General features: G+C 45.6%; 2 protein-coding genes across 3 annotated transcripts in view; one reads left to right on the top strand and one right to left on the bottom strand.

Moving 5' to 3' along the window:
* LOC112052112 (fat-like cadherin-related tumor suppressor homolog) overlaps positions 1-26,932 on the bottom strand; it is a 70,615-nt gene that overhangs the window by 23,486 nt on the left and 20,197 nt on the right. For both annotated transcript variants that reach the window (XM_052882248.1, XM_052882249.1), the window contains exons 3-6: positions 23,870-26,896; positions 13,236-14,030; positions 13,020-13,163; positions 11,542-12,939 (exon numbers count right to left, since the gene is read on the bottom strand). In XM_052882248.1, coding sequence (XP_052738208.1) covers positions 11,542-12,939; positions 13,020-13,163; positions 13,236-14,030; positions 23,870-26,881 — 5,349 coding nt within the window. In that variant the 5' untranslated portion in view covers positions 26,882-26,896. The remainder of the gene's footprint in view (positions 1-11,541; positions 12,940-13,019; positions 13,164-13,235; positions 14,031-23,869; positions 26,897-26,932) is intronic.
* LOC128198201 (uncharacterized) lies at positions 4,492-9,962 on the top strand. Its single transcript, XM_052882250.1, has 2 exons — positions 4,492-4,799; positions 5,886-9,962. The coding sequence occupies exons 1-2, from the start codon at positions 4,646-4,648 to the stop codon at positions 9,881-9,883; spliced, it is 4,152 nt and encodes a 1,383-aa protein (XP_052738210.1). The 5' UTR covers positions 4,492-4,645; the 3' UTR covers positions 9,884-9,962.

The following is a 26,932-nucleotide window of genomic DNA, read 5'->3' as shown; positions in this document are numbered from 1 at the left end:
ACACAGGAGGATTTTCAGAAGCGTCCCAATACAGACAAGCAAAAATAGAAATAAATTTGCAAACGCAAAGACAGCTTATGTATGTTCAGATAAAAGATCCACCTTGTAGCGTGCCTTATATTCAATCACAAATACCGTTTGCAGTGAACCCTAAGCAGGCAAACTGCTAGGTAAACATTTTCTGTAAGAACGTTCGCTACGATGTGAAGTTAAGGCAGTCGTTCCTAACTCGTCCCTACCAACGCTCGTGTTCTTGTATTCATTATAACCAGTCCGCTTAGTTAAGCCATTTTATGTATCTTAAAGTTATATCATTCGTGTGTGTTAATAAACATTAATTAGTTCATCTACTTGGTTTATCATTGGATTCCTGACAGAGACACGCAATAACCTTCTTTAGCCTATCAAATCATTTACCACATAAACATCACCCACACACCTCTTAAAATCTTGATCGATACGGGTGCAAATCAATCCTTTATAAGCCCGCAAGCTGTCCAAACTTATTTCTATAATTGGCCTTTAAACTATGAACCATTCGAAGTAACAAATTCAAATTTTACGAGTTCACATAATCATTCTATCACGTTACCTTGTTTTAACGAATACAAGGAACAAGGCGACATGGCTTTATTCGTGTACGATTTTCATAAGTACTTCGATGGGTTACTAGGTTTAGATTTACTAACTGCTTGGGATTCTAACATAGACCTTAAGAATAAAGTACTAACAACGAGAAACGCAAAAATACCTTTACAAATTTACGATTCTCGTAATGTTAACTTGTACGAAGACATAATTCCTGCTCAATCGTCTAAGTTAATGAAATTACCTATTAATATCCCAGATGGAGATGTCTTAGTACAAGATGAAATCATGTGTAACTGCACTATTACCGATTGCGTAACCGCGGTAGAGAATAATCGTGGTTGGGTTGAAGTACATAATAATTCTGATAATGACATAATATTTTCTATGGATAGACCGATTGAAGGTGAATTTTTTAACATTGAGAGTAATTATGTTCAAAACTCTCCTGAGCGCGTATCCGAAGTTTTATCTAAGCTTAGAACAGACCATCTGAATCCTGAGGAACTTGCTAACCTTCAGGCATTGTGTTCACGTTATGCAGATATATTTTACATAGATGGTGAACCATTAACATTCACTAACAAGATAAAACATCGTATTAAAACGACGGACGAAGTTCCTGTATATACCAAAAGTTATCGTTATCCTTATGTCCACCGACAGGAAATACAGGAACAAATTGCAAAAATGCTAGAACAGAATATTATTCGACCATCCGATTCTGCATGGAGTTCGCCTATCTGGGTCGTGCCCAAAAAGGCAGATGCGTCTGGTAAAACTAAATGGCGAATAGTTGTAGATTTTAGGAAGCTTATAGAAAAAACTATTAACGATAAATATCCGATCCCAAACATAACGGACGTATTAGATAAATTAGGTAAATGTCAGTATTTTACCACTTTAGATTTAGCAAGTGGGTTTCATCAAGTCGAAATGGACCCCTCTGACATCCCGAAAACAGGGTTTAATGTTGAAAAAGAACACTATGAGTACCTTAGAATGGCAATGGGGCTAAAGAACTCACCATCCACCTTTCAAAGGGTCATGGATAATGTGCTAAGAGATCTGCAGAATAATATCTGCCTAGTTTACTTAGATGATATCATTGTTTTTATCACGTCACTACAAGAGATGATGGTTAACCTCGAAAAAGTATTTAATAGATTACGCGAATCCAATTTTAAAATACAGATGGATAAATCTGAATTCTTAAAGTTGGAAACCGATTTCCTAGGACACGTCATATGCAGAGACGGGGTGAAGCCAAATCCTAATAAAATTAAGGCTATTAAGGAATACCCTATTCCTAAAACACCTACCGAAATAAAACGCTTTTTAGGTCTCTTAGGGTATTACAGAAAGTTCATTCCCGATTTCGCACGTATTACGAAACCGCTAACTCAATGCCTTAAAAAGGGTTCTAAAATAACCATAGACCAAAACAACGTCAAGTGTTTTGAACATTGCAAGACACTTTTGACCAATGACCCGATTCTTCAGTACCCAGACTTTACAAGGGAATTTATTTTAACAACTGATGCATCCAATGTTGCTATTGGAGCTGTGTTATCTCAGGGTACTATTGGCTCAGATAAACCTATCGCTTATGCCTCGAGAACTCTGAACTCTAGCGAGCTGAATTACAGCACAATAGAAAAAGAGCTTCTTGCCATCGTATGGGCTACCAAGTATTTCAGACCCTATTTATTTGGTCGGAAATTTAAAATATTAACGGATCATAAACCCTTGCAATGGGTGATGAGTTTAAAAGAGCCAAATTCGAGACTTACAAGATGGCGTTTGAAATTAACTGAATACGACTTCGTAGTTGTCTATAAACAGGGCAAATATAACACAAACGCTGATGCTCTATCTCGAATTCAGTTAAATATCGAAGAAATTAGTTCAATACTTGTAAACCCTTCCATAAGGTCAGATGACTCCAGAACCCTTACGGCTTCTGAAGGCACTGATGATTCTAGAACCATCACAGTTCATTCTGATGCGGAAAACCCCATCTTGGAAGTACCAATCTCAGAGGAACCATTAAATAAGTTCACTAAGCAGATTATCTCATCAATCCCTTTGACGCTATGACTAGAATAACAGCTATCATACAAAATAACTTTAAAAGTTCAGCCATGAACTTGGTTCTTGTAAGGAAAGAGTTAGAAAATGTTCCAGAATACCTTAAACAACAGGAGATTATTAACAAGCATCATGATGGTAAAACTAACCATCGCGGTATTAACGAGTGTTTTCTAGCCTTGTCACGTAGATACTACTGGCCTAAAATGAGAGAGCATATCACTAAATTTATCAGTGGTTGTACTATCTGTGGACAGGCAAAGTATGATCGAAATCCCATAAAACAACAATTTCGAATCGTACCACCACCCGGTAAACCATTTGAGTTAATTCACATGGATATACTTACTATACAGGGTGATAAATTCTTAACCATAGTAGACGCGTTTTCAAAATATGCTCAAGCGTATTACTTACGCGATGGAACAGCTGTTAGCGTTATTCAAGCATTTCTTATCTATTGCACACATCATTCGTTACCTATCACTATAGTGACTGACAACGGACCCGAATTTGTAAATTAACTTTTAACAGAATTTGTTAAGTTTCATAAAATTCAGCATCATAGAGTGGCACCTCACACACCTAACGAAAACGGTATCGTTGAGAGATTTCATTCAACTTTACTAGAACATTTACGCTTACTAAAACTTGAACATAAGAGCGAAGCAACTACTAACCTCATATCTTACGCACTTCTAGCATATAATAGTTCTATACACAGCTTTACTAAGTGTAAGCCAATAGAAATTATTACTGGTCACTTTGACCCACGAGATCCATTTGATATTGACCTTTCATCTCATCTTTTACAGCAATACATGACAGATCACAAATATAAAATGACTAAAGTCTATAACTTAATTCATGAATCATGTACCTCACAACGAGCAGATATGACTAATAAGCGCAATAGTAATCGCAAAACAGAAGTAGAGTACTCCCCTGAGCAACAGGTTTACATTAAAAACCCCATTGCTCCTAGACAAAAATTGGCCCCACGCTATACGCGTGACGAAATCACTGCCAATTTACCGATACACATTTACACTAAGAAAAGCCGAGGACCCGTTGCTAAGTCCCGTCTTAAAAGAGTGCTTAAAAATAATCGTTAAATATGCACATTTAGCACAAACATTCTTAATAATCGACGACAACGTCGACGCGATTTCGCAAGAGATACTTAGATTGCAAAATGTGTTAGCCTTTATTAAAGTGTCGACTTTACATCATTCAATTATTCAGAGAAAATCGCTTAATAATATATTCAGCAAGTTGCGAAGTTTGTATAACAGCGACAATATAATTGAGGTTGATATGAGAGAATATTATGAAATAATTAGAGTAGGTTATTATTATAAAGATAATGAAATTATTATAGTTCTTAAATTCCCAATAGTTCTTCCTCAAATATATACCTTGTTTAGATTATCTATGATTCCTAATAAGTTCAAATCCTTATATCTCCTTCCCCATTCCTGGCAATATACGACAAAGAATTCAGGTACATACATACACTGAAGATTGCATCCATCAACTCATCACTGAGCAACAGAATATGAGGATATGGAATAAAGAAAATACATAGTGGAGTGAGATGTGCCCGTGCGTACTTGGAATTTGAACTGGTTGTATTCTTTGTTCTAACATTTTATTAGGTTGTTAGCGAATTATTAAGTGTTTTATAGTATTCAAATTATGTCTTATTGTTTCTTATGTTGTTATAGAATCATATTACAAGTAATAAAAGTAGTTTGAATAGTAAAGTAGTATAAATTATTTGTACTTTTTTGTTTGAATAGTAAAGTAGTATAAGTACTTAGTGCAGTAGATTTAATTCGTATTGTGTACCTGCTGTAATTTGATAAGTATTGCAACATAGGTTTTGTATTAGGTATTTTTAATGTTTTTTTTGTGTTTACAGAAACTAAATACCTGATAGGTTTATCACTCACCGTCTTCCAAAATGACTGAAAATAATAAGGAATTTGCTGAGTTAACTAAAAAGAGAAGTAACTTTAAAGGTAGAATTACCATATTCTCCGGGTTTGTGCAGTTACTTGAAAATAAAACAACACAGTTGTCGTCCAAGGAAGCGAATGAGTTGGAATTGAGATTCGGTAAGCTGGAATTATTGTACGCCCAATTTGATGAGACTCAAACTCGATTAGAGTGTATTGCGGACAACATGGATTCGCAATTACTTGAAAGAGACGAGTTTGAATCTCGTTATTATAGTGTACTCAGCAAAGCACAAGACATTTATTCTAATTATAAAAGGTCACAAGTGCCGCTTCCAAGTGAATGCAGTCTACGGACTGGTAACAGACCGCCAGTTAAGTTACCTACTATACAGCTACCTACGTTTAGTGGTACATATAATAGTTGGCTCGAGTTTCGCGACACCTTTACTAGCCTCATCCACAATAACGAGTCTATTGACGAAGTGAACAAATTTCACTACCTGCGTACGTCTTTAGAGGGGTCCGCTGCTGTGGTCATTCAGTCCATGGAGTGTACATCTAATAACTATCAAGTAGCTTGGAACCTCTTGTGTGATCGGTTCGACAATAAACGATTGTTAATACAAAATCATGTTTCGGCTCTTTTTAACATCGACCCGGTCACACGGGAGTCCGCGGCAACCTTAAAAAATATATTGGACCATCTAAATAAAAACCTTCGTGCTCTTGGTTCATTAGGTGAGCCTGTCCAACAATGGGATACTCTTCTCATTCACATGGTCTCTAATAAATTAGACAGTAAAACGTACCGTGAATGGGAAGAGTACAAAGGTCGTTTGGATCAGGAACACAAAATTGAGCTACGACACTTTTTTGACTTTATGAAGTTACGTATAAATGTACTTGAGACAATTGAATTTTCACGTCATACGCAACAACCATCTAAACAACCCAAACTAAAAACATTTGTTTCCACGAATAATGGTAATCATATTAATAGTAATTTTATAGTTAATAGTAAACCCACAGATTCGACAGATTCGTGTCCAAAGTGCAGTGGCGATCACAAACTAAATAGTTGCTCTCAATTTTTAGCTTTAAGTAACGAAGCGCGTTTGCGACTACTACCTACATTAAAGGTCTGTTTTGTTTGTCTTAGTCGCTCTCACTTTGCCAATCGGTGCAAAAAGCCAGGTTGCAAATTTTGTAAACGGAGACATTCCTTTTTGGTCTGTGTTGCAGACAAACTGAAACCTGCTGTGCCTGCTGAGCGCGTTGACAGTAGTATCATCAGCGCGACTCCGTCCGCCGGCAATCCAATTAACAATTTAACATTATCGGCGAGCGTGTCTTCCGCGAGTCAAGTAGGAACTAGACGCCGCGGAGACGTTTTATTATCGACTGCGCTAGTTAAATTGTACGATTCGAACAATCGCGAACATATCGGTCGCGCTGTTTTGGATTCCGGTAGCACATCATGTTTGTTATCAGACAAAATGTTTCGTTTGTTAAATTTGCCTTACGATCACATCGATCGACGTGTGCTAGGTATAAATAATGTCACATCGCGAATAAATAAAATGTGTCACCTACACATGAAGTCATTAAATGAACAATTTTCAATTAATTTAAACTGTTTCATTTTGCCGTCTTTAACAGATAATGTACCTTGTCGGCCTCTCGACGTGTCAAGTCTTAATATACCTACTGACGTTTGTTTAGCGGATCCTCATTTTCATTCGCCGTCGTCAGTCGACTTGATCATAGGTGCTGATGTTTTTTGGGACATTCTAGGATCGCAAAGAATTAATTTAGGTAGGGATCAACCTACACTTTGTGAGACTAAGCTAGGTTGGATAGTATCTGGCCCAATGAAGTTATTACCGTTATCGGTATCTAACCCCATTCGGTGTAATTTTGTAAACACCGACTCGACTAGTGATATGTCGAATGATAATATTCAAAATCAACTAGCTCGTTTTTGGACTTTAGAAGAAGTAAATAATTTAAATAACCGTTCTATTCTCTCATCAGAGCAAAAGTTATGTGAGGAACACTTTACAAAATATACCTCGCGCTTATCGGATGGTCGCTTTCAGGTAAGAATACCGTTAAAATATGATTCTACTGTTTTAAGCGATACTTTATTTCGAGCTAAGCAGTGTTTTATTTCTCTGGAACGTAAACTTCTTAAAGAACCGAAACTTTATAAGATGTACCGCGAATTTATGTCGGAATATCAGACACTAGGGCATATGTCTGAATGTGAGTTAGTATCGGAATGCAATGCTAACTTTATACCGCATCATGGCATTTTACGTGGATCTAAATTGAGGGTGGTATTTAATGCAAGCTTTTCAAGCAAAACTAACAATGCAACTTTTAACAGTATTCAAATGGTGGGTCCAACGGTACAGGATGATCTGTTATCCATTCTATTAAGATTTAGGCAGCACAAGTACATCATTATAGCTGACGTAGAAAAGATGTACCGTCAGATACTTGTGCATCCTAGTGATAGGCATTTACAGCGAATTATTTGGCGCGATGATCCTGCCGAACCGCTTAAGGCGTTTGAACTTAATACCGTAACGTACGGTACTGCTAGCGCACCCTTTCTCGCTACTAGGTGTCTTAAGCAGTTAGGACTTGAATGCGATGACAAACGGATTGCTGAGGTCATCCTGCACGATTTTTATGTCGATGACTTACTGACAGGCGGAGACGACCTAAGCACCGTGCTTGAAATACGTAATAAAGTCTCAGCCACACTCGCTTCAGCTCAGTTACCACTTAGAAAGTGGAAATCTAATGATCCACAATTAGTATCAGAGTTCACAAAGTCCTCGCATGATCTGAACATAGGCGGTATTGAACCAAGTAAAACCTTAGGTTTAGGTTGGTATCCGGAATCGGATCAGCTTTATTTTCCGATTAGTGCATCAAAGTTTGAAGGAAACTCCAAACGCGAAATTCTTTCTGTAGTTTCCCAGATATTCGATCCGTTAGGACTAGCCTCCCCGGTTATTATAAAATTTAAAATGTTGTTACAAAGTTTATGGTTACAGAATTTATCGTGGGATGATTCTTTACCTTCGACAGTCCATAAAAATTGGTTGGATATCAGTAAAAACTTAAATGTTTTAAATAATTTACGCGTACCGCGCTGCGTGTTAGTACAATCTTTCGTGCAATTAGAATTTCATATTTTCTCTGACGCTTCCGAACAAGCATATGGTGCCTGTTTTTACGTTCGTAGCGTAGATAGTCACGGAAAGATTTTAGTCCGCTTATTATGCGCTAAGAGTAGGGTAGCGCCCATAAAAGCCACCACTATTCCTAGGCTTGAATTATGTGGTGCTCAGGTCGCTGCCAAACTTTATGAAAAGGTTACTAGTTCGTTAAGAGTTCAGGCTACACGGACTGTAATCTGGACTGATTCTACAATCGTATTAGGCTGGTTGAAGATGTTACCGTGTAAATTAAACACATTTGTTCGCAATCGTGTTGGTGACATCTTAGATAGAACCAGTAATTGTACGTGGCGACACGTTTCCTCCGAGGATAACCCAGCGGATTATGTATCACGCGGAGTAAGCGTTGGCGCTCTCGAATCTCTTGATATGTGGTGGTCAGGCCCAAGCTTTTTGAAGGAACCGGAAACCCGGTGGCCTTCCACAGTAATAAATTCCGAATCGCTACCTGAAACGCGTACGGAAATATCGTGTTTAGCAAAATCTGATACTTCTTCAGATATCATTAATCTCATAAATTTTGACCGCTTTTCTAAATTTAATAGGCTCAAGCGTACCGTAGCTTATATGTTACGATTTATTGAAGCATGTCAGGGTAGGCGTTCAAAAACCGACTTCCTAACCGACTCCGAATTGAGTAAGTCATTGCGCGTAATTGTTAGCATGGTTCAAAGGGAATCGTTTCCTGAATATGAGACGTTAATACAAAAGAAATCTTTACCTAAAAAGAGTGCATTAATTAAATTCAACGCATTTTTAGATGAAAACAATTTGCTTAGGGTCGGAGGTCGTTTAGGAAATTCTGAATTTTCGTATGATAAAAAGTATCCTTTAATATTACAGTCCACACATCGATTTACAAAATTATTATTTGAATATGAACATACGAAGCTCATGCATGCCGGGCCTCAACTATTGTTAGCTTCAATTAGGGAAGTCTATTGGCCTATTGGTGGTCGAAATTTAGCAAAGGCAATTTATCGCCGCTGCATTAAATGCACTCGAATGAAGGGAAAGGTTGTAGCTCCTATTATGGGCAATCTACCGCAACAGCGCCTCACGCCCGGGGGTTTCCCCTTTGAATCCGTCGGCATTGACTACGCGGGCCCAATTTCGTCAGCTAGTCGTCAGGGACGTGGATGTCGTATCGTAAAGGTGTATATTGCGATTTTTATATGTCTCACTACTAAAGCCATTCATTTAGAATTAGTAAGTGACTTAACGAGCAACAGTTACATATCAACCATCAAAAAGTTCATTTCGCGCCGCGGAAAACCGCGCCATCTGTCCTCAGATAATGGAAAGTCATTTATTGGAGCGTACAATGATCTAGCACGATTCTTACAGGATAACTCTAGCTCCTTATCTAGCGATTTCGCAAATGAAGGAATTGATTTCCATTTTATTCCTGCTTATTCGCCTCATTTTGGTGGTATTTGGGAGGCGGGAGTGAAATCTGTTAAGTTCCATTTATATAGAGTGCTAGGAAATTGTAATTTTACCTTTGACGAGTTGTATACTGTTTTAACCCAAATAGAAGCGATATTAAATTCTCGGCCACTCACTCCACTTTCGTCGGATCCTGATGATTTCACGGCATTAACTCCTGGACACTTTTTAATTGGACGACCCCTCACTGGACTTCCAGTCAAGGATTACCAAGAGATCAAAACCAATCATCTCAGCCGCTATCATCGAATTGAGCAACTTCGACAGCATTTTTGGGCACGGTGGACCAAAGAGTACGTGTCGGAGCTGCAAATCCGTACTAAATGGCAGGTTCCGACTCAGCCAATGCAAATCAACTCATTGGTTCTTTTAAAGGAAGATCATTTACCTCCGTTGAAGTGGAAACTGGGTCGAATAGTAGCATTGTACCCTGGGAAGGATAATGTCGCAAGAGTTGCAGATGTGAAGACATCCACTGGAGTCATAAAGCGATCCTTCAGCAGAATTTGCCCACTGCCCATCAGTGACAGTGTTTGAGTTGGTTGAATGTCAAGACATCAACGCCCGGGGGCATGTCTACGACCGAAACGCCTGTTTTAAATAATGGAGCAATCACGCAGTTGCACGTCAGCTGTAAAGTCTCTGGACAGGGGTTATTAGTATTTTTTGCAAGTCATAAATTGATAGTTTTATTCTGGCCTATTAACTGGGCACGATTAGACGCGTCTCTGTTTGTTACTTATATGTAATTACCACCAATAAAGTTAAGTTCAAGATACCGGATTTTATTTGGCCATCTCGTCCTATACACAATCTATTAAAGAAGGACCAACGGAAATTGTAGTCCCTGAAGTCAGAACAAGGTTTGACCCTGATCAACCCCCAGCTTCCTTCACATCAAAGGTGTTCAGGCGCTGTTCTACGGAGAGAGGTGTTACGCGAGGCAACCCTGCAGCGAGTACGTGAGGCAGCCCTTGCCAAAAGTGCAAGATTGCACCCATTGTTCGGCCGCATTCCTTTGTATGAGCGTCACCTACTCTTTCACAATATGTAATAATTATTTTAACACTTTTACTCCCAACTTTGGAGTAAACAGGCACTTACTTGTAACTTAGCTGTAGTTTCTAATATTAAATCTAATCATAAGTCAAATTTGGGTTTTCTTTGAAATTCTCGGTGCGACCATACATTTTTCGTGTTTTAATAGCTTGATGGTTCTGGAAACTGTTATAAAAGTTTGGCATCGACAAAAGGGTTTGTTTATTTACCAAATAGCGCAATTCAATCTGGACATGGTATATTAAATAATGTAGAAGAAAATCATTCTATCCAATATCTAAGGTCCCGACTGTTTTCTAATTGCTTTCTACACTTCTGGACTGAGCTTGTTTTTATTCTTTTCAGTTTTTTTATACTTTATGCAGTCGGGTTTTTTTATTTGTTTAATTAATTTATGTACCTATAGACAACTAATACATAACGTTTTTCTGATTGTAGCTTTTTTAAACATGGCCATGATGTACCATTTTAGAATCCTCACAAAAAGCTCTTGAATTTGATACACATATTGCATTATTAGAAAAAAAAATTTTTTTTTCACCTCGAGTCCATAGCGTCTCACAGTCGTCTTGTAATTTTTTTTTAGTTTCACCTTACTAAGAACACTTGGGTTATTGAGACAAATCTAACGATATCCTAATTACGTAAATCCGTTCAATGGTTGGGAAGATATGAGGTAATAAAGAATATTATATACATACAATATACGCGCGAAAACCTTCTTGCAGTCGGGTAAAAAAGCTCCAAAAGAACTAGGTTCTTATAGAATAGATAAATATTTTGTTATGTTTGTATAGGTTTGTACTCTTTGTAAAATCAAAGAAAATCTTTTCTGTAGACGGTTGTTTGTTTTAGTATGTCTTAAAATTGTTCTGTATTGTTTTTAGATTTTTAAATTAACATTTTAGTACTGGAAAAAATAAAAATATCTGAGTTTGCAAATTGATTTTGCAATTGCACGTTGTAGAGTCAACGAACGGGTGCGTCGCGGCGTGTGTGCGAAGCGCGCCCGACTTCGGCCCTGTACACTGTACAGGGCGCCATGTACACTGTACAGGGCGCTATGTACACTGTACAGGGCGCCATGTACTTTTGCTACGAAGTGCGCCTGACTACACCTGCGAGTATGTTCGTACCATGTTCGTGGCGACGACGGTGAGGTTGTAGGAGTCCTCCGTCTCGTAGTCCAGCGGCGCCGCCACGCTCAGCACGCCGAACGCGGGGTCCAGCCGGAACGCGCCGCGCGCGCCCAGCAGCTCGTAGCGCAGCGCCGACTCGCTGCGCGCCTCCAGCGCCGCCAGCACCGTGCCCGGCGCCGCGTCCTCCGCCACCTCCAGCGCCAGCGCGGCGTCGGCGAAGCGCGGCGGCGCGTCCTCGGGCTCCACCACCAGCACCTGCAGCGGCAGCGCGGCGGCGCGCGCCGACGGCGGCGGGTTGGCGGCGCGCACCAGCAGCGCGTACTCGCGCGGGCCGGCCGGCGGCAGCGCGCGCGCCAGGCGCACGTCGCCCAGCTCGTCCACGGAGAACTGCCCGCCCGCGTCGCCCGCCAGCGAGTACAGCACGCGCGCCGCCTCGCCCGCGTCGCGGTCCGCCGCGCGCAGCGGCGCCACCAGCGCGCCCGCGCCCGCGCCGCGCGGCAGGCGCGCCGTGCACAGCCGCCGGCCCCACTCGGGCGCGTGCTCGTCCTCGTCCAGCACGCGCACCGTGACGCGCGCGAAGGCCACGGCGGCGCGCGGCGCCTGGTCGCGCGCCCACACCGTCAGCTCGTGCACGGCGGCCGCCTCGCGGTCCAGCGGCCGCGCCAGCGCCAGCGAGCCCGTCAGCTCGTCCAGCCGGAACAGCGCCAGGTCGCGCGGCGCGCGCGCCGCTTGCAGCCCGAACAGCAGGCGCGCGCCCTCGCCCGCCGTCGCGCGCAGGCGCAGCAGCTCGGCGCCGGGCCGCGCGCCCTCCGACACCTCCGCCGCGTACTCGTCGCGCGAGAAGGCCACGCCCGCCTCGTGCGCGTCGTTGACCACGGCCACGTGCAGCAGCGCGTGCGCGGCGCCGCGCCCGTCGCTCACCGACACGTTGAGCGCGTAGTGCGCGCGCCGCTCCCACAGCAGGCGGTGCGCTAGCACCACGCTGCCGTCCTCGCGCCCCACGGCGAAGTGGCGGTCCGGGTCGCCGCCCACGATGTCGTAGTACAGCGCGTCTCCCTCGGGGTCGGCGGCCTGCAGCAGCGTCAGCAGGAAGCCGGGCGCGTCCAGCTCGGCCACCTGCAGCGGCGGCGGCGCGCGCAGCGCGGGCGGGGCGCCGGCGCCGGGCGGCACGACGCGCACGCGCACGCGCGCCACTGCGCAGCGCGGCGGGCGACCGGCGTCGCAGGCGCGCACGGCCAGCTCCAGCGCGCGGCGCGGCGCGGGCGGCAGGCGTGGCGCGGCGTACACGCGGCCGGAGCGCGCGTGCACGCGCAGCAGGCCGCGCGCGGCGCCGCGGGCGCGGGCGCTGTAGCGCACGGTGCCGTTCTCGCCGGCGTCGCTGTCGAACGCCGCCACCTGCGGACGCCCGCCGTCCGAATCGTTTCTTTTATTTTGTAAAATATTTAAAAAAAAATCGTACTCGTCGCACTACTCACCGTGGTGACGTATGCGCCGACGGACTCGGCGCCGTCCCACTCGTCCCACGCGCCGCGCTCCTCGTCCTCGTCCGCTTCGGCCTCGGCCTCGGCCTCCGCCTCCGAGCTGTTCTCGAGCGCCTCGCCGGACGCCGCCTCGTCGTCCTGTGTGCAATCGTCGACGGTCAGCGGACGAGCGTTCGAACGGACGCGAGCGCGAACGCGCGGAGCACGCACCTGGTCGTCGGCGGGCGGCGCGGGCGCGCGCACGTCGTAGAAGCGCTGCGTGAAGGCGGGCGCGTGGTCGTTGAGGTCCAGCAGCTGCACGCGCACGCGCGCCGAGCCCGTCAGCGCGCCGTCGCTCACGGCCACCTCCAGCGCGTGCGTGGCCTGCGCCTCGCGGTCCAGCGCTCGCCCCGTGGTGCGCACCTCGCCCGTGGCCTCGTCCACGGCGAACAGGCCGTCGGGGTTGCCGGCCGCGATGGAGTAGCGCAGGCGCGCGGGCGCCGGCGCCGCGTCGCCGTCCGCGGCGCGCACGCGCGCCACCAGCGTGCCGGCCGCGCAGTGCTCGGGCACGGCCGCCGCGTACTCGGCGCGCTCGGGCCACGGCGCCACGTCGTTGACGTCCTCCACCTCCACGAACAGCTGCACGCAGGAGTGGCGCGGCGCCAGCGCGTGGTCCTGCGCGCACAGCGTGAGCCAGTAGTGCGGCGTGGTCTCGCGGTCCAGCGGCGTCTGCGTGCGCACCGCGCCCGCGTCGTCCACCGAGAAGTGCGCCAGGCCCGAGCCGGCCAGCAGGTAGTAGGCGAGGCGCGAGTCGCGGCCCGGCGGGTCGGCGTCGGCGGCGGCGGCGGTCAGCACCAGCGTGCCCGGCGGCGCGTCCTCGCGCACGCGCGCCGCCAGCGCCGGCCGCTCGGCGAACTCGGGCGCGTGCAAGTTCTCGTCCACGTCCGCCACCTCCACCACGAGCGTGGCCTCGGCCCACAGCGCCGGCCGCCCGCCGTCCGTGGCGCGCACCGTCACGCCGTACACCTGCGGGTCGTGGCCTTGTCAATTGACAGGTGCGTTAGGGTAGACTGGGTGCGGTTGTGCCGCGGGTCGGTCGTGACAAACGCAATCATTATCTGTAAGCTATAAGAGATACAATGGTGGTGGTCTGTACGCCTGTCACGCGGTTGTGTCGGGCGCCGCGCGTCAGGTTAGTAGAGACCTCTATTACTTTAACAATATGTGTGCACATTGTAACGGGGCAAAAGACCATTAATGACAAGACCATGAGTGGCATTGTAACCGACTGCTTTGGCGGAAGGATCGAGGAGCGACGCGGGAGATCAACCAATGCAAACTGGTGATTCCTAGTTATAGAAATGCAGCGTTTAGAGGATGCTTTCGTTTCGTTGCGGCTAAGGTTTGATGACCTCCCACCTCCAATTCGTATTCAGGGTAAGATTGTTAGCGAAGCTACCTTTAAATACAAAGTGAGAAATTTTTGCATTTATTCTTAAATAGAGGCAGCACGATTTGATAATAATAATTTTTGAGATTATATGTATAATTCCACAATTCTTCTTCTCTTTTTTCAGCAACACACATAGGCTGAGTTTGCGGCCAGTTGCCATGTTACTAGTAATAATAATAATTAGTAAATACCGTTAGTTTATAAGCTATCTCGCGAGATTGTGAACTCCACACGTACTTCTAAGAACCGGAAGTTGAGTGGCTCAGAAGGAAAAGATGAAGAATATTCATGTACTCGTATGAACATATTTAATGAATAGGCTAGTTGCACACTTTTTTTTAAATGGTCATAAATAGTTCAGTATTGTTTTTGACGTTTGGAAAATTTTAAAAATACATAATTTTTAAATTAAGTTTTATAAGAAACTACGCGTACACAATGATGCACGCGGACGGCCGAGCGTCATGTAAATCGTAGTATAACTTCTTACTTACATCGCTAAAATATCAGAAAAGAATCACAAAATTTCTTCAGACATTGGTTTCATAAATTGAATTTGATGAAAATAAGAAATTAAAAAAGTCATTAAAATATTGACCGTAACTGGAAGCTTTATATTGAGAGTAGCATTTCCGTTTCCGTCGATTTCATACCAGTTTTCGTACTTTTATTGACGTCACGTCTGGCTATGTGGCGCCACCTGGCGGTGTCGGGCTCGGGAAGTTTCGTAAATCGCTGAGCGCGACTTTAGCTCATTGGCGTTTTGTTTACCGTCGAAGCAACATCTTGCAATCAGTTGGTACCCGACATTGCAAGATAAAGTGTAATAAGTGAAGTGAATTCGCTGTGAGTACTTTATATTTTATTACGTTGTTACATACAACGTTAATGTAATTAACGTTAAATTATGTAAAATTTCAAATTTCATTTGAAAATAGTACGTGATCATTATTTTAACGGTTTTTCCGTTCGGATCACTACTTCATGTGTTTGAAAGTCTTGCTTTTTTGCAAATGTTTTCGTACTTGCATGTATATAATGGCGGACACGTGAGGCGGCGCTGCTGTCGCGAAACCGGGGTTTTTTTTTTTTTTTTTGCGAAAAACACTATTTTTATAAATAAAATTTAGTCCACTGAAAATAAACTCGTGACATAAGGACTTTTGTGTGAGATTAAAAATTTTGAATTTGTTAAGTGCGCAACTCGATTAACTCTGGTTATTTATCAAAAATGGAAGAAATTACCCAGATTTTAAAATGTATTCAAACCGACCTGGCCATCCAAAAGAAAGAAATGAAAGAGATGCAAATAAGCATAACAAGCGAAATCAATAAAAATGTTAATGAGAAGTTTCAGGAAATTGATAATAAATACAAGAAACTTGAAGGAAAATTGGAAAAACAGGAGAGACAAATTGAGTACCTAGAAAGACAAAATGTAAAGAAAAATCTAGTGTTCTTTGGGATACCGGATGATGAAAAAAACTACTTTCAACTCCAAACAAAAGTAGTTGACGTAATTTCCCAAATTATGAAGGTACCCTGCTCTACCTCCGATATAGAGTCCATTAGACGCATCGGAAAAAGAGGAACTAAAGATAGACCCGTGTCGATTACACTACTTACGATGGGGAAAAAACTAGAAATATTGAAAAACAAAAAAGCCCTTTTACTCTCTACGTTCAATTTGAAAGAAGAGTTCACTCAAAAAACGTTAGAAAAAAGAAAGTCTCTTCAGCAGCAAGTTAACAAGCTAAGAAACGAGGGCCAAATTGCTGTACTCAAACATGATAAAATAGTTATTTTAGAGAAAAAGGCAGAAAAGAAACGCACGTATTCATCATCACCACCAAGTACCGAAAGCGGCAAAACACCTTCCCAAATAAGCAAAAAAACCAAAACTTCTATGAGTACTTTCTTTGCACCTCGAAATACGAAAACTACACCCATAGGAAATGTAATATCCCTGGTTGATGCTAACACTAACTTAAAATAGCAACCAATAACGCCTCCTCTCGCTCTCCCAATCCGGCCGGTCACCGTGGGAGATACAGACCACAACCCTCCAGAGAAAACAAATCAAGAAAACATTATGTCCAACTTAAATCCCAACTTATTCTATATAGCAACTTACAATGTCCGAACTCTATCAACCTATGAACGGCTACTAGAATTTACCAACTCACTGAATAATATTAAATATGACATAATAGGCCTATCCGAAATACGAAGGCTTGGAAACTCAATTCAAGAGCATGATGATTTCATTTTCTACTACAAAGGAGAAACTCCTGGGCTTTATGGCATCGGTTTTATTATAAAAAAATATCTGAAAAACTACATTGAGTGCATTTCTGGTTTATCAGAAAGAGTAGCGCTACTAAACCTAAACTTCAACAACTTCAAGGTTAGTCTCATACAAGCTTATGCTCCTACGGACTCAGCAAGTGACGAAGATGTAGAGAAATTTTATAACACTATCGACGAAGCTTTAGCACTCTCAAATACGAATAATATAATAGTAATGGGCGATTTCAATGCGAAAATTGGCCAGCCAAAACCAGAGGAATGCATAATAATGAAGAATAATGGCTATGGAGAGCGCAACAGTAGAGGTGAAAGACTTGTCGAATTTGCATACGAAAACAAACTGGCTATTGTCAATACATTTTTCAAAAAAAATGCAAAGCAGAGGTGGACTTGGAGGTCACCTGATGGTAAAACCAAAAATGAAATAGATTATATTTTAACCAATTTACATAAAAATGTCTCAAATATAACAGTGATAAATGTACCCTACCCTTCAGACCACAGATTAGTCCGGGCCACATTCGGACTGCAGAAGATAAAGCCTAGTAGAAAGCAGTATACCAACAGTTCAAAAAGCATACTTAAGTCAGACGAAGAAATATCAACGTATAGAGAGCTATTAAATATTGCCAATATCGATTTACTTCCAGACAAAAACGAGGCTGTCCATACATACTATGACAGAATAATCGGAGTAGTTGAGGACTGCCAAAATAAGGCAAAGACGCCCAAGACTCAAAACACATATAACTATATTATCTCCGAACACACAAGAAATTTAATTAACCGAAGGCAAAAACTACATAGTATTAAGCCAAAAACACGCGCAATAAAAAACCAAATTAAAGCTCTTTATAAACTTATAAGTAAAAGAATCAGAAACGATTATAGGCATTATCGCTCAAATTTATTTGAAAAACACTTAAACGCTACCGGTGGTCTTAAAAAAGCTTACAGACAGCTAAATTCACACAAAACCTGGATCGAAGGACTACAAGGGACAACAAAAGCCTTAAAAACTAGATCAGACATACTACACGCAGCAACAGCTTTCTATAGAGATTTGTATAGCCTACAGGGTCAATCACCAAACAGTGTTGTGTGTGAGGATAATGATGTAGCGATAGAGCTGTTTGACGAATTAGAAATAATCAGAGAAATAAAGAAGCTAAAAACAGAGAAGAGTCCAGGCCCTGACAAAATTACCAACGAAGCTATTAAAACAGCAGGGGAGCTTCTGACTACACCACTAGTTCATCTATTTAACATGATTTTAAGATCTGGTAATACTCCTAGACAGTGGTCTCAATCAAACATAATTTTATTATACAAGAAGGGCGACCCTAAAAATATTAGCAACTATAGGCCAATAAGCCTACTCTCCACAATTTATAAACTTTTTGCTTCACTTTTAGAGAAAAGGATCAGTAAATCGCTAGAAAAACACCAACCAATCGAACAAGCCGGATTCAGGAAGGGTTTTTCAACGGTCGACCACATACACTCATTAGAAATGATTATAGAGAAATATCAAGAGTTTAGGAAACCAGTGTACATGGTCTTCATAGACTACCAAAAGGCGTTCGATACTGTACTCCACTCGGCAATTTGGGAAGCTCTACATTCTCAAAATGTAGAGCCCATATATATTAGAATTTTAAAATATCTATATAAAGAGTGTACTAGTAAAGTGAAACTAGAGAGACTAGGGCAAACTATACACATTAGTAGAGGCGTAAGACAGGGCGACCCTTGCTCCCCTAGAATCTTTATAGCTGTCCTTGAGATGGTGTTTAGTAAGCTAAATTGGCAAAATTATGGAGTAAAAGTAAACGGAAAATACCTGAGCCATTTAAGATTTGCTGACGACATCGTATTGCTATCAGAAAACAGCAACGAATTAAATTTAATGCTGCAAAGTTTAAATATAGCAAGTAGAGACGTTGGCTTAGAAATTAACCTTAGTAAAACAAAAATTATGACAAACTTTGCTGATCACCCTATATATCTCGATAACATGCCTATAGAATACGTAAGCAGGTACATGTACTTAGGCAAACAAATTTCCTTTCACAGCCAAAGTAATGATCTAGAGGTAGAAAGAAGGATCAAGGGTGGATGGAAAAAGTTTTGGACACTTAAGGAAATTCTAAAAAGTAACATGCCGATGAGAATTAAAACAAAGGTTTTAAACACTTGTGTGCTGCCATCAATAACATATGCTTGCCAAACATGGAAGTACAATGTTCGTACAAAAAACAAAATTAGAACTTGTCAAAGAAGTATGGAGAGAAGTATTATGAAAATTAAAAAAATTCAGAAGATACGACATTCTACCATACGTCAAAAAACCAAGGTTACAGATGCTCTTCAATACTCTCTAAAACAAAAATGGCGATGGGCAGGCCATGTAGCAAGGATGAGTGACGATCGTTGGACAACAAGACTGACATCGTGGTCAGGCCCCCCGGGTTACAGGCGAGTTGGCCGACCACTTGGTAGGTGGTCCGACGACATCGCAAAAATCGCTGGCAATACATGGGCTAAACTAGCCAAAGATCGGCAGAGATGGTCTGAACTGGAGGAGGCCTTCACCCTCTCCTAGAGGGGTTCTTGTACCTATTACTTTTACTAATCTGTCTATAATATTATATATTACTTGTAAGACAAGAAATAAAAGGCTTTTTTATTTTTATTTTTTATTTTTTATTTTTATTTTATTTTATTTATTTATGTATATAATAGTTTTCTTTGTAGTGATTTTTCAACAGTTAAAATAGTATTAGAAGTGGCGGGGCCCAGCGGGCTTCCTAAAAATGTGAACTCAGAAACCAAAGTGAACTTTCTAGCAATAGACTGTTGTCTAACATAATATAATATATACTGCAAAACGAACGCGTGGCCAGTGGCTTTCGTTTCAAAGGAGTACATAAATTACGAATGCTCTAAGACTTTAGACAAAGAGTTTTTGGAAGTTACTCAAACATATTGTTACTTCAATTCGAACCGGCATTGAAAAAAGGTTCACAAATCCCGCCAGAATTTAGCACAGGAATTTTGATTGGATGTAAATTACTGGCCTTATAAATCGCCACCCCACGCAGGGGCAAGGCGTAGACACTGTTAACGTCGCTGGACACATTTGCAGTCAAATATAGGTCTAATAGATTACCGCCTCTCGCGGGGGCAAGATATACACAGTTTTTTTACGTTCCTGGACGTATTTGCAAAACCAACTTACTGAGTAAGGTACAGAAAGTTTAAATATTCCTAGACGTATTTGCACAGTCAAATACCGGACTAATAGATTACCGCCCCTCATGGGGACGAGGTTATAGAAAGTGTTAACATTCCTAGACGTATTTCCAGTCCAATACTGAGCAAGGGCAAGGCACGAATAGTGTTGAAATTTCATGACGTAGAACACACAACACGGAATATACATACAATGCGCAAACGCTCATGCACAGCCATGCTTGCATGATAATTACAACCCACCGTCGCGGGGTGTTTATCTCTTTATATAAATTATTCAAATACCGGTGTCCTTGATCGCCACCGTCGCGGGCGTATGCATGAAGAGTAATGTTCCATCGCGTGGAACATACAACACGGAATATACATATCTGTAATGCGCACACGTTCATGCACAGCCTTGCTTGCATGATCAATACAATTCACCCTCGCGGGGTGTTTATCAACGATGTATGGATACGAATATCTTATCTATCTATATAAATTATTCAAATACCCGTGTCGATGTCGTGTGTGTGATCGCCACCCCTCGCGAGGGGAATGCATGAAAAATGTTAAGATTCCATCGCTTGGAACGCTTGCGCAGCCTTGCTTGTATGATCATTATAATCCACTCTCGCGGGGTGTTTATCAGCAATGTACAAGAGACTAATGTCCTAAAGCCCTTGCAGGCTGACTCACTATCTTTTACGTTTGCTAGTTGACATATACAAAATTGAGTTTCTATGTAAAAATGTCATTTATTGCTTACTCGTGAATATCCCACAGTAGGTAAATGACATTTTTCCAATTGATATAGGTTGATAATAAAGACCAAAATAGTGAATAGGCCAACTAGATTTGTAACCAATGGGTGAATTAATTACTTTGTAACAATGGCGTAAAAATCTGATGAACGAAAGCGTCAGATTAAAACATCATGTACATTTTGGTATAGAGGTTAAAGGCAGGAAACTTATTTTTCCGAATACATCAAAGTTTTCTAAAAGTATTACTGGATGTATACAGTTTATTATTTGCAAAATTTATAACCATACTCCAGGTTTCATAAAACTTAGAAACAAACGAAAAGGTAAAACATATTATGATACCCTCCGTCACCTAGCAAATGTACAAAAACGCATAAGCGGTAACATAAAAATTTCTATTAAACAAAGGATTCTAAATGAATCCTTTTTCAGGGGCTCGAGGCCCATCAAGGGTATTATGTATGCTTTAAAGTTTAATGCATCCAGAAAACCTAAAGTATTTTGAGATAGACTTCATTTCAAGCGGTCTTTTTAGCCACCTTTTTCACCACCTTTTTCAATGGGAGAAAATGGTGGCACCAGAAACGTACAGAGGTTAATCTGAGGTTATCTCCTACCGTTCTTTCGAATAACTCCATCCACGCCACGCCATCTTCCATACTTGGCGCTTTCATTACTGTAGCATAGAAAAAGTGATTGTGAAATAGGGTATCTCGGTGACTGATCTATACTCATTAAATAAGGTACACGTAGTCCATGATTACTTGTACGTATCCCGAAATGTAACTTACGCTCAAGTTGTTTTATACGATGTGTACAGTGTGTATAGGGAATTTCCCACTTGCTTTATGGTATCGCCACCACTTACACTGATTCTCAGAGAATCATCAGAATCGGTTCGTCGTCATCAACCCATATTTGGCTCACTGCTGAGCTCGAGTCTCCTCTCAGAATGAGAGGGATTAGGCCAATAGTCCACCACGCTGGCCTAATGCGGATTGGCAGACTTCACAAACGCAGAGAATTTAGAAAATTGTCTGGTATGCAGGTTTCCTCACGATGTTTTCCTTCACCGATTGAGACACGTGATATTTAATTTCTTAAAATGCACACAACTGAAAAGTTGGAGGTGCATGCCCCGGACCGGATTCGAACCCACACCATCCGGAATCGGAGGCAGAGGTCATATCCACTGGGCTATCACGGCTCATCCGGAAATCGGTTGACAGGAATATATTTAATAGCCTTGATAAGAGTAAGTCTTATGTCATTTGGATCTCAGATTCCGAGTGCTAGCAGTACCGATAATTCTATAGAATGAAGACAAATTTATTATAATCACGACAACGGACTTAGCAGTTACAAAACTGTTAGAGGTAGTCTTCAAGAAATATGGGAAAACCTGATATTATTTTTAATTTTCTGTCAAAACTTAAAAATCGGCTTGTGTAGTGTTTGTCTAAAAGTAAAAGTTTTAGTACATTATATGACCTAATGTCTAAGAACTGACTCAGTTTAAGTTTCTTGAATCTTCAAGTAACCTACTTAAGAGATCAATAACTTTGTAAAGCATATCCTTAAATTCATGCCAAATTGTTAAGAAAGCCTAAAAATTCCATGCCACCAGTTTGGAATGTCAGCAACTTCTTAATAAGTTATTTTTTCAATAGTTATATTTTTGTAGGTACACTCTGAAAGGCGTGTATATGACCTAACATTACTTATTATAGGGATAACATAGTATAAAAATCTGATGATTTTATTTAATTTTGGCCGCAATTTGGCTCAAAAACCGATAGAAGTATTTACTCTGGCTGGAAATTATTTTTAAATAAAATAATCACTATCATAATTTTTCTTTAGGAAATAATAAGTCTATTTCATTATTAAATAAAATAACTATCCACTACGACTAAATGCAGCAAGAATTAATATTAATTTCTTTGTAATAAATTTTTTAAAAAACCGCCTCGCATATGGTTATAGCAGAATGAGTAAAGACGTCACGTAAGAAATCTTCATAACGACTATATCGGTCAGCAGTGTTTTTCCTAAATAATTTAGTGTGAATATCAATTATATGATGAAATCCCTAAAACTAAAAGTATTGAACTCCAATCCAAAAAATGTATGGTATGTTTTTAGTTCATTGATTTATTTTTGAATGTGTTGAGAGTTGGAGTCGCGAGATGAACGAAAACACGTTAAACACTGCTAACTGTTCTATTTATTAATATTGTAAAATATAGTAAATGGCTGATGACATATTATGACACTTGAATGTCAAAGAGTTGACAGTTTGAATAAATAATATCCACAGACAATAGATACTTATTACTGGCTACCATTGTACCGTAGACATGTATTTTTGCTACATTCCAACAAAATGGAATATTGTATTATGCACATACACAGTAAGTCAAACTTCGTTACTAGCTTGTTCTCTAAATAAAGCCTAATCGAATTAGAGATAATATTGTTATAAAAAGTTTTATTTTAATAATCACATTGGCGAAATAATACCATAATGTGGCGTCACCAGGCGAAAACAAACAGGCTCTCAATATAAAGCTTCCAGTTACGGTCAATATTTTAATAGCAGCGTTTTACCTGAAACAAAACGCATATTAAAATACTTACCTCACTGGAAGCTTTAAGTAATTCCTGCCTGGTGATATATTGAGCCAATGAGCTAAAGTCGCGCTCAGCGATTTACGAAACTTCCCGAGCCCGACACCGCCAGGTGGCGCCACATAGCCAGACGTGACGTCAATAAAAGTACGAAAACTGGTATGAAATCGACGGAAACGGAAATGCTACTCTCAATATAAAGCTTCCAGTGAGGTAAGTATTTTAATATGCGTTTTATTTCAGGTAAAACGCTGCTATTTTCAACTTTATAATTTAATAAAAATAACTACACCGTCCGCTAATTACAAGCAACTATTATGTACGGTCAACTGAAAATCGTCACAACCATACCCTGTCTCCCCTACTCGTCTCGTCAGCATAAAACTATGCAAGAGAATAAATGTAACGCAATTCCGTATCGACCTTCTGGGTGCAAAAAGTTTAGGTAAGTTTCAATTCGGACCCACCTGTCTCTCTTCGAAGTCCAGGCGGCGCGCCGTGCGCAGCGTGCCCGACGTGGCGTCCACGCTGAAGGGCGAGGCGTCGGCCGCGTCGGGCGCGTCGGGCGCGTCGGGCAGCGAGTAGCTCACGGCGCCGCCCGCGCCCAGGTCCGGGTCGAAGGCCTCCAGCACGGCCACCACGGTGCCCACCGGCACGTCCTCGCGCACGCGCGCGCTGTAGGCGGCCAGCGCGAACCGCGGCGCGTTGTCGTTGACGTCGTCCACGGCCACGCGCAGCAGCGCCTCCGCGCTGCGCCCGCCGCCGTCCGTGGCGCGCACCGTCAGCTCGTACAGCGCGCGTCGCTCGCGGTCCAGCGGCGCGCACACGGCCACGGCGCCGCCCGCGCGGTCCACGCAGAACTCGCCGTCCGCGCCCGCCAGGCTGTAGCTTACGCGCCCGAACTCGCCGCCGTCGCGGTCCGTGGCCTCGGCCAGGAACACCACGGTGCCGTTGAGCGCGCTCTCGGCCACGCGCGTGCTGGCCAGGCTGGCGCGGAAGCGCGGCGCGTTGTCGTTCACGTCCAGCACGGTGACGGGCAGCAGGCGCGAGGCGGCGCGCGGCGGCCGGCCCAGGTCGTAGGCCGTCACGTTCAGGTAGTACTCGCTCTCGCGCTCGCGGTCCAGGTAGCCGATGACCTGCAGCTCGCCCGTGTCGGGGTCCACGCGGAAGGCCGAGTCCGCGTCGCCGCCCGAGATGGCGTACGCGAGCAGCCCGCCGTAGCCGGCGTCGCGGTCGCGCGCGCGCAGGCGCACCAGCGTCGTGCCCAGCGCCACCGACTCGTTGACCTTCACCTCGACCGGGAAGTCGACGAACTCGGGCCGGTGCAGGTTCTCGCCGCGGCGCGCCGGCGCCGCGAAGTCCTCGGCGAAGTCCAGCGGCGCGTTGCTGCGCTCGGCCGCCGCCAGCAGCTCGGTGAGGCGCCGCGCCGCGCCCGTGTCGCGGCACTCCAGCGCGCCGGCGCCGTCGCCCGCCACGTGCAGCGTGAGCGAGGCGGCGTCGGCGAAGTGCGTGCCGTCCGTGGCCGTCACGTTGAGCACGCGCGTCTCGGCGCGCGCATCGCGCAGCTCGCACGCCAGCGTCAGCACGCCCGTGGCGGCGTCCAGCGCGAAGCAGCCGTCGTCGTTGCCGCCGGCCACGCGGTACGAGACCACGTCGCCCGCGTCGAAGTCGATCGCCGACAGCGTGGCGATCTCCGCGCCCGCGGCCAGCGCGCGCGACAGGTGGCCGACGCAGTCCACGCGCTCGAACTGCGGCCGGTTGTCGTTGACGTCGGCCAGGCGCACCACCAGGCGCATCTCGGCCTGGCGCCGGTACGGCAGCCCCCAGTCGCTGGCGCGCAGCTGCAGCGCGTACTCGCGCCGCATGCTCTCGTAGTCCAGCACGCGCGTGGTGCGCACGGCGCCCGAGAAGTGGTCCACCTCGAAGGGCACGGGCTGCAGGTTGGCGAGGCTGTACGACACGTAGCCGTTCTCGCCCGAGTCGGCGTCGCGCGCCGCCACGCGCGCCACCACCGCGCCCGCCGCGCCGTTCTCGGCCAGCGTCACCTCGAGCTGCGCGCGCTCGAACACCGGGTCGTTGTCGTTGGCGTCCAGCACCTCGATCTGCACCTTGGCCGACGACTGGCGGCGCGCGGCGGCGGCGCCCTGGTCCACGGCCGACACCGTCAGCGTGTACAGCGCCTTGCGCTCGGCGTCCAGCGCCAGCGCCGTGTACAGCACGCCCGTGTCGGCGTTCACGGCGAACTCGCCGCCCTCGTTGCCGCCCACGATCTCGATGTAGACGTGCGCGGCGTCTTCGTCGCGGTCGCTCACCTTGAGCCGCACGACGGGCGTGTTCGGCGGCGCCGTCTCGGCCACGCGCGCCTCGTACACCTCGCGGCTGAACACGGGCGCGGCGTCGGCGCGGCCGGCCAGCGCCACCGGCAGCGTCAGGTAGGCGGCGCGCGGCGGGCGGCCCGCGTCCGTGGCGCGCAGCGTGAGGTTGTAGCCGCGCGGCGCCGCCTCGCGGTCCAGCAGCGGGTGCGCCAGCACGTCCCACTCGCCGGCCTGCGCCGACGCGCGCACGCGGAAGTGGCCGTGCGGGTCACCGTCCACAATCTCCAGCGCGGCCACGCGGCCCGCCTCGCCCTCGTCGCGGTCCGCCGCGCGCACGATGGCCAGCACCTCGGCCGGCGCGCCCTCCGACGGCTCCGGCAGGCGGCGCGCGCTCAGCTCGGGCGCGTGCAGGTTGGCGCGCGCGACGCGCACCACCAGCTGCGCGCGCGCGGCGGGCGCGTCCTCGCCGCGCGCCAGCAACGACGCGCGGTCGCGCGCCAGCACCGTGAGCCGGAGCTCGGCGCGCTCGGCGGCGTCCAGCGCGCGCGTCAGCGTCACCACGCCGCTGGTGGGGTGCACGGCGAAGCGGTCGGTGCGCTCGGCCAGGCTGTAGTAGATCTCGCCGTTGAGCCCCAGGTCGGCGTCCTCGGCCGCCACGCGCGCCACGCTGGCGTGCAGCGGCGCGTCCTCGCGCACCAGCGCCTCGTACTCCGTGGGGTAGAACAGCGGGCTGAGGTCGTTCTCGTCCGCCACCGCGACCAGCACCGCGGCGTCGGCCTCCAGCGTGCGGCCGTCGAGCGCGGCCGAGGCGCGCACTTCGAGGCGGAAGGCGTCGCGCCGCTCGCGGTTGAGCACGTCGCCGTGCAGCGCGCGCGTGCGCAGCAGCAGGAAGCAAAAGTCGCCGACGACGCGCTCCTCCGCCTTGAAGAACTTGTCGCGGTCGCCGTGGCGGATGCGGAAGCGCACGCGCGCGCCGGCGGCCGGCAGCCGCACGCCCAGCGGCGCGGCGCCGGGCGGCTGCGCGGCCAGCGTGCGCGGCGGGCTGTTCTCGGGCACGCTCACGTTGTACAGCGCGCTCTCGAAGCGCAGCTCGGGCGGGCCGGGCCCCGCGCCGCGCGCGCCGCACAGCGCCAGCAGCAGCAGCAGCGCGCGCGCGCCGACCATGGCTCGGCCGGCGCTCTGCAACACGACACACGAGGCTGAGCGGGAGCGGGC

This window comes from Bicyclus anynana, chromosome 6 (genome assembly GCF_947172395.1).
Source record: "Bicyclus anynana chromosome 6, ilBicAnyn1.1, whole genome shotgun sequence".
Taxonomy (NCBI): domain Eukaryota; kingdom Metazoa; phylum Arthropoda; class Insecta; order Lepidoptera; family Nymphalidae; genus Bicyclus; species Bicyclus anynana.
This window is presented reverse-complemented; position numbering and strand designations above follow the sequence as displayed.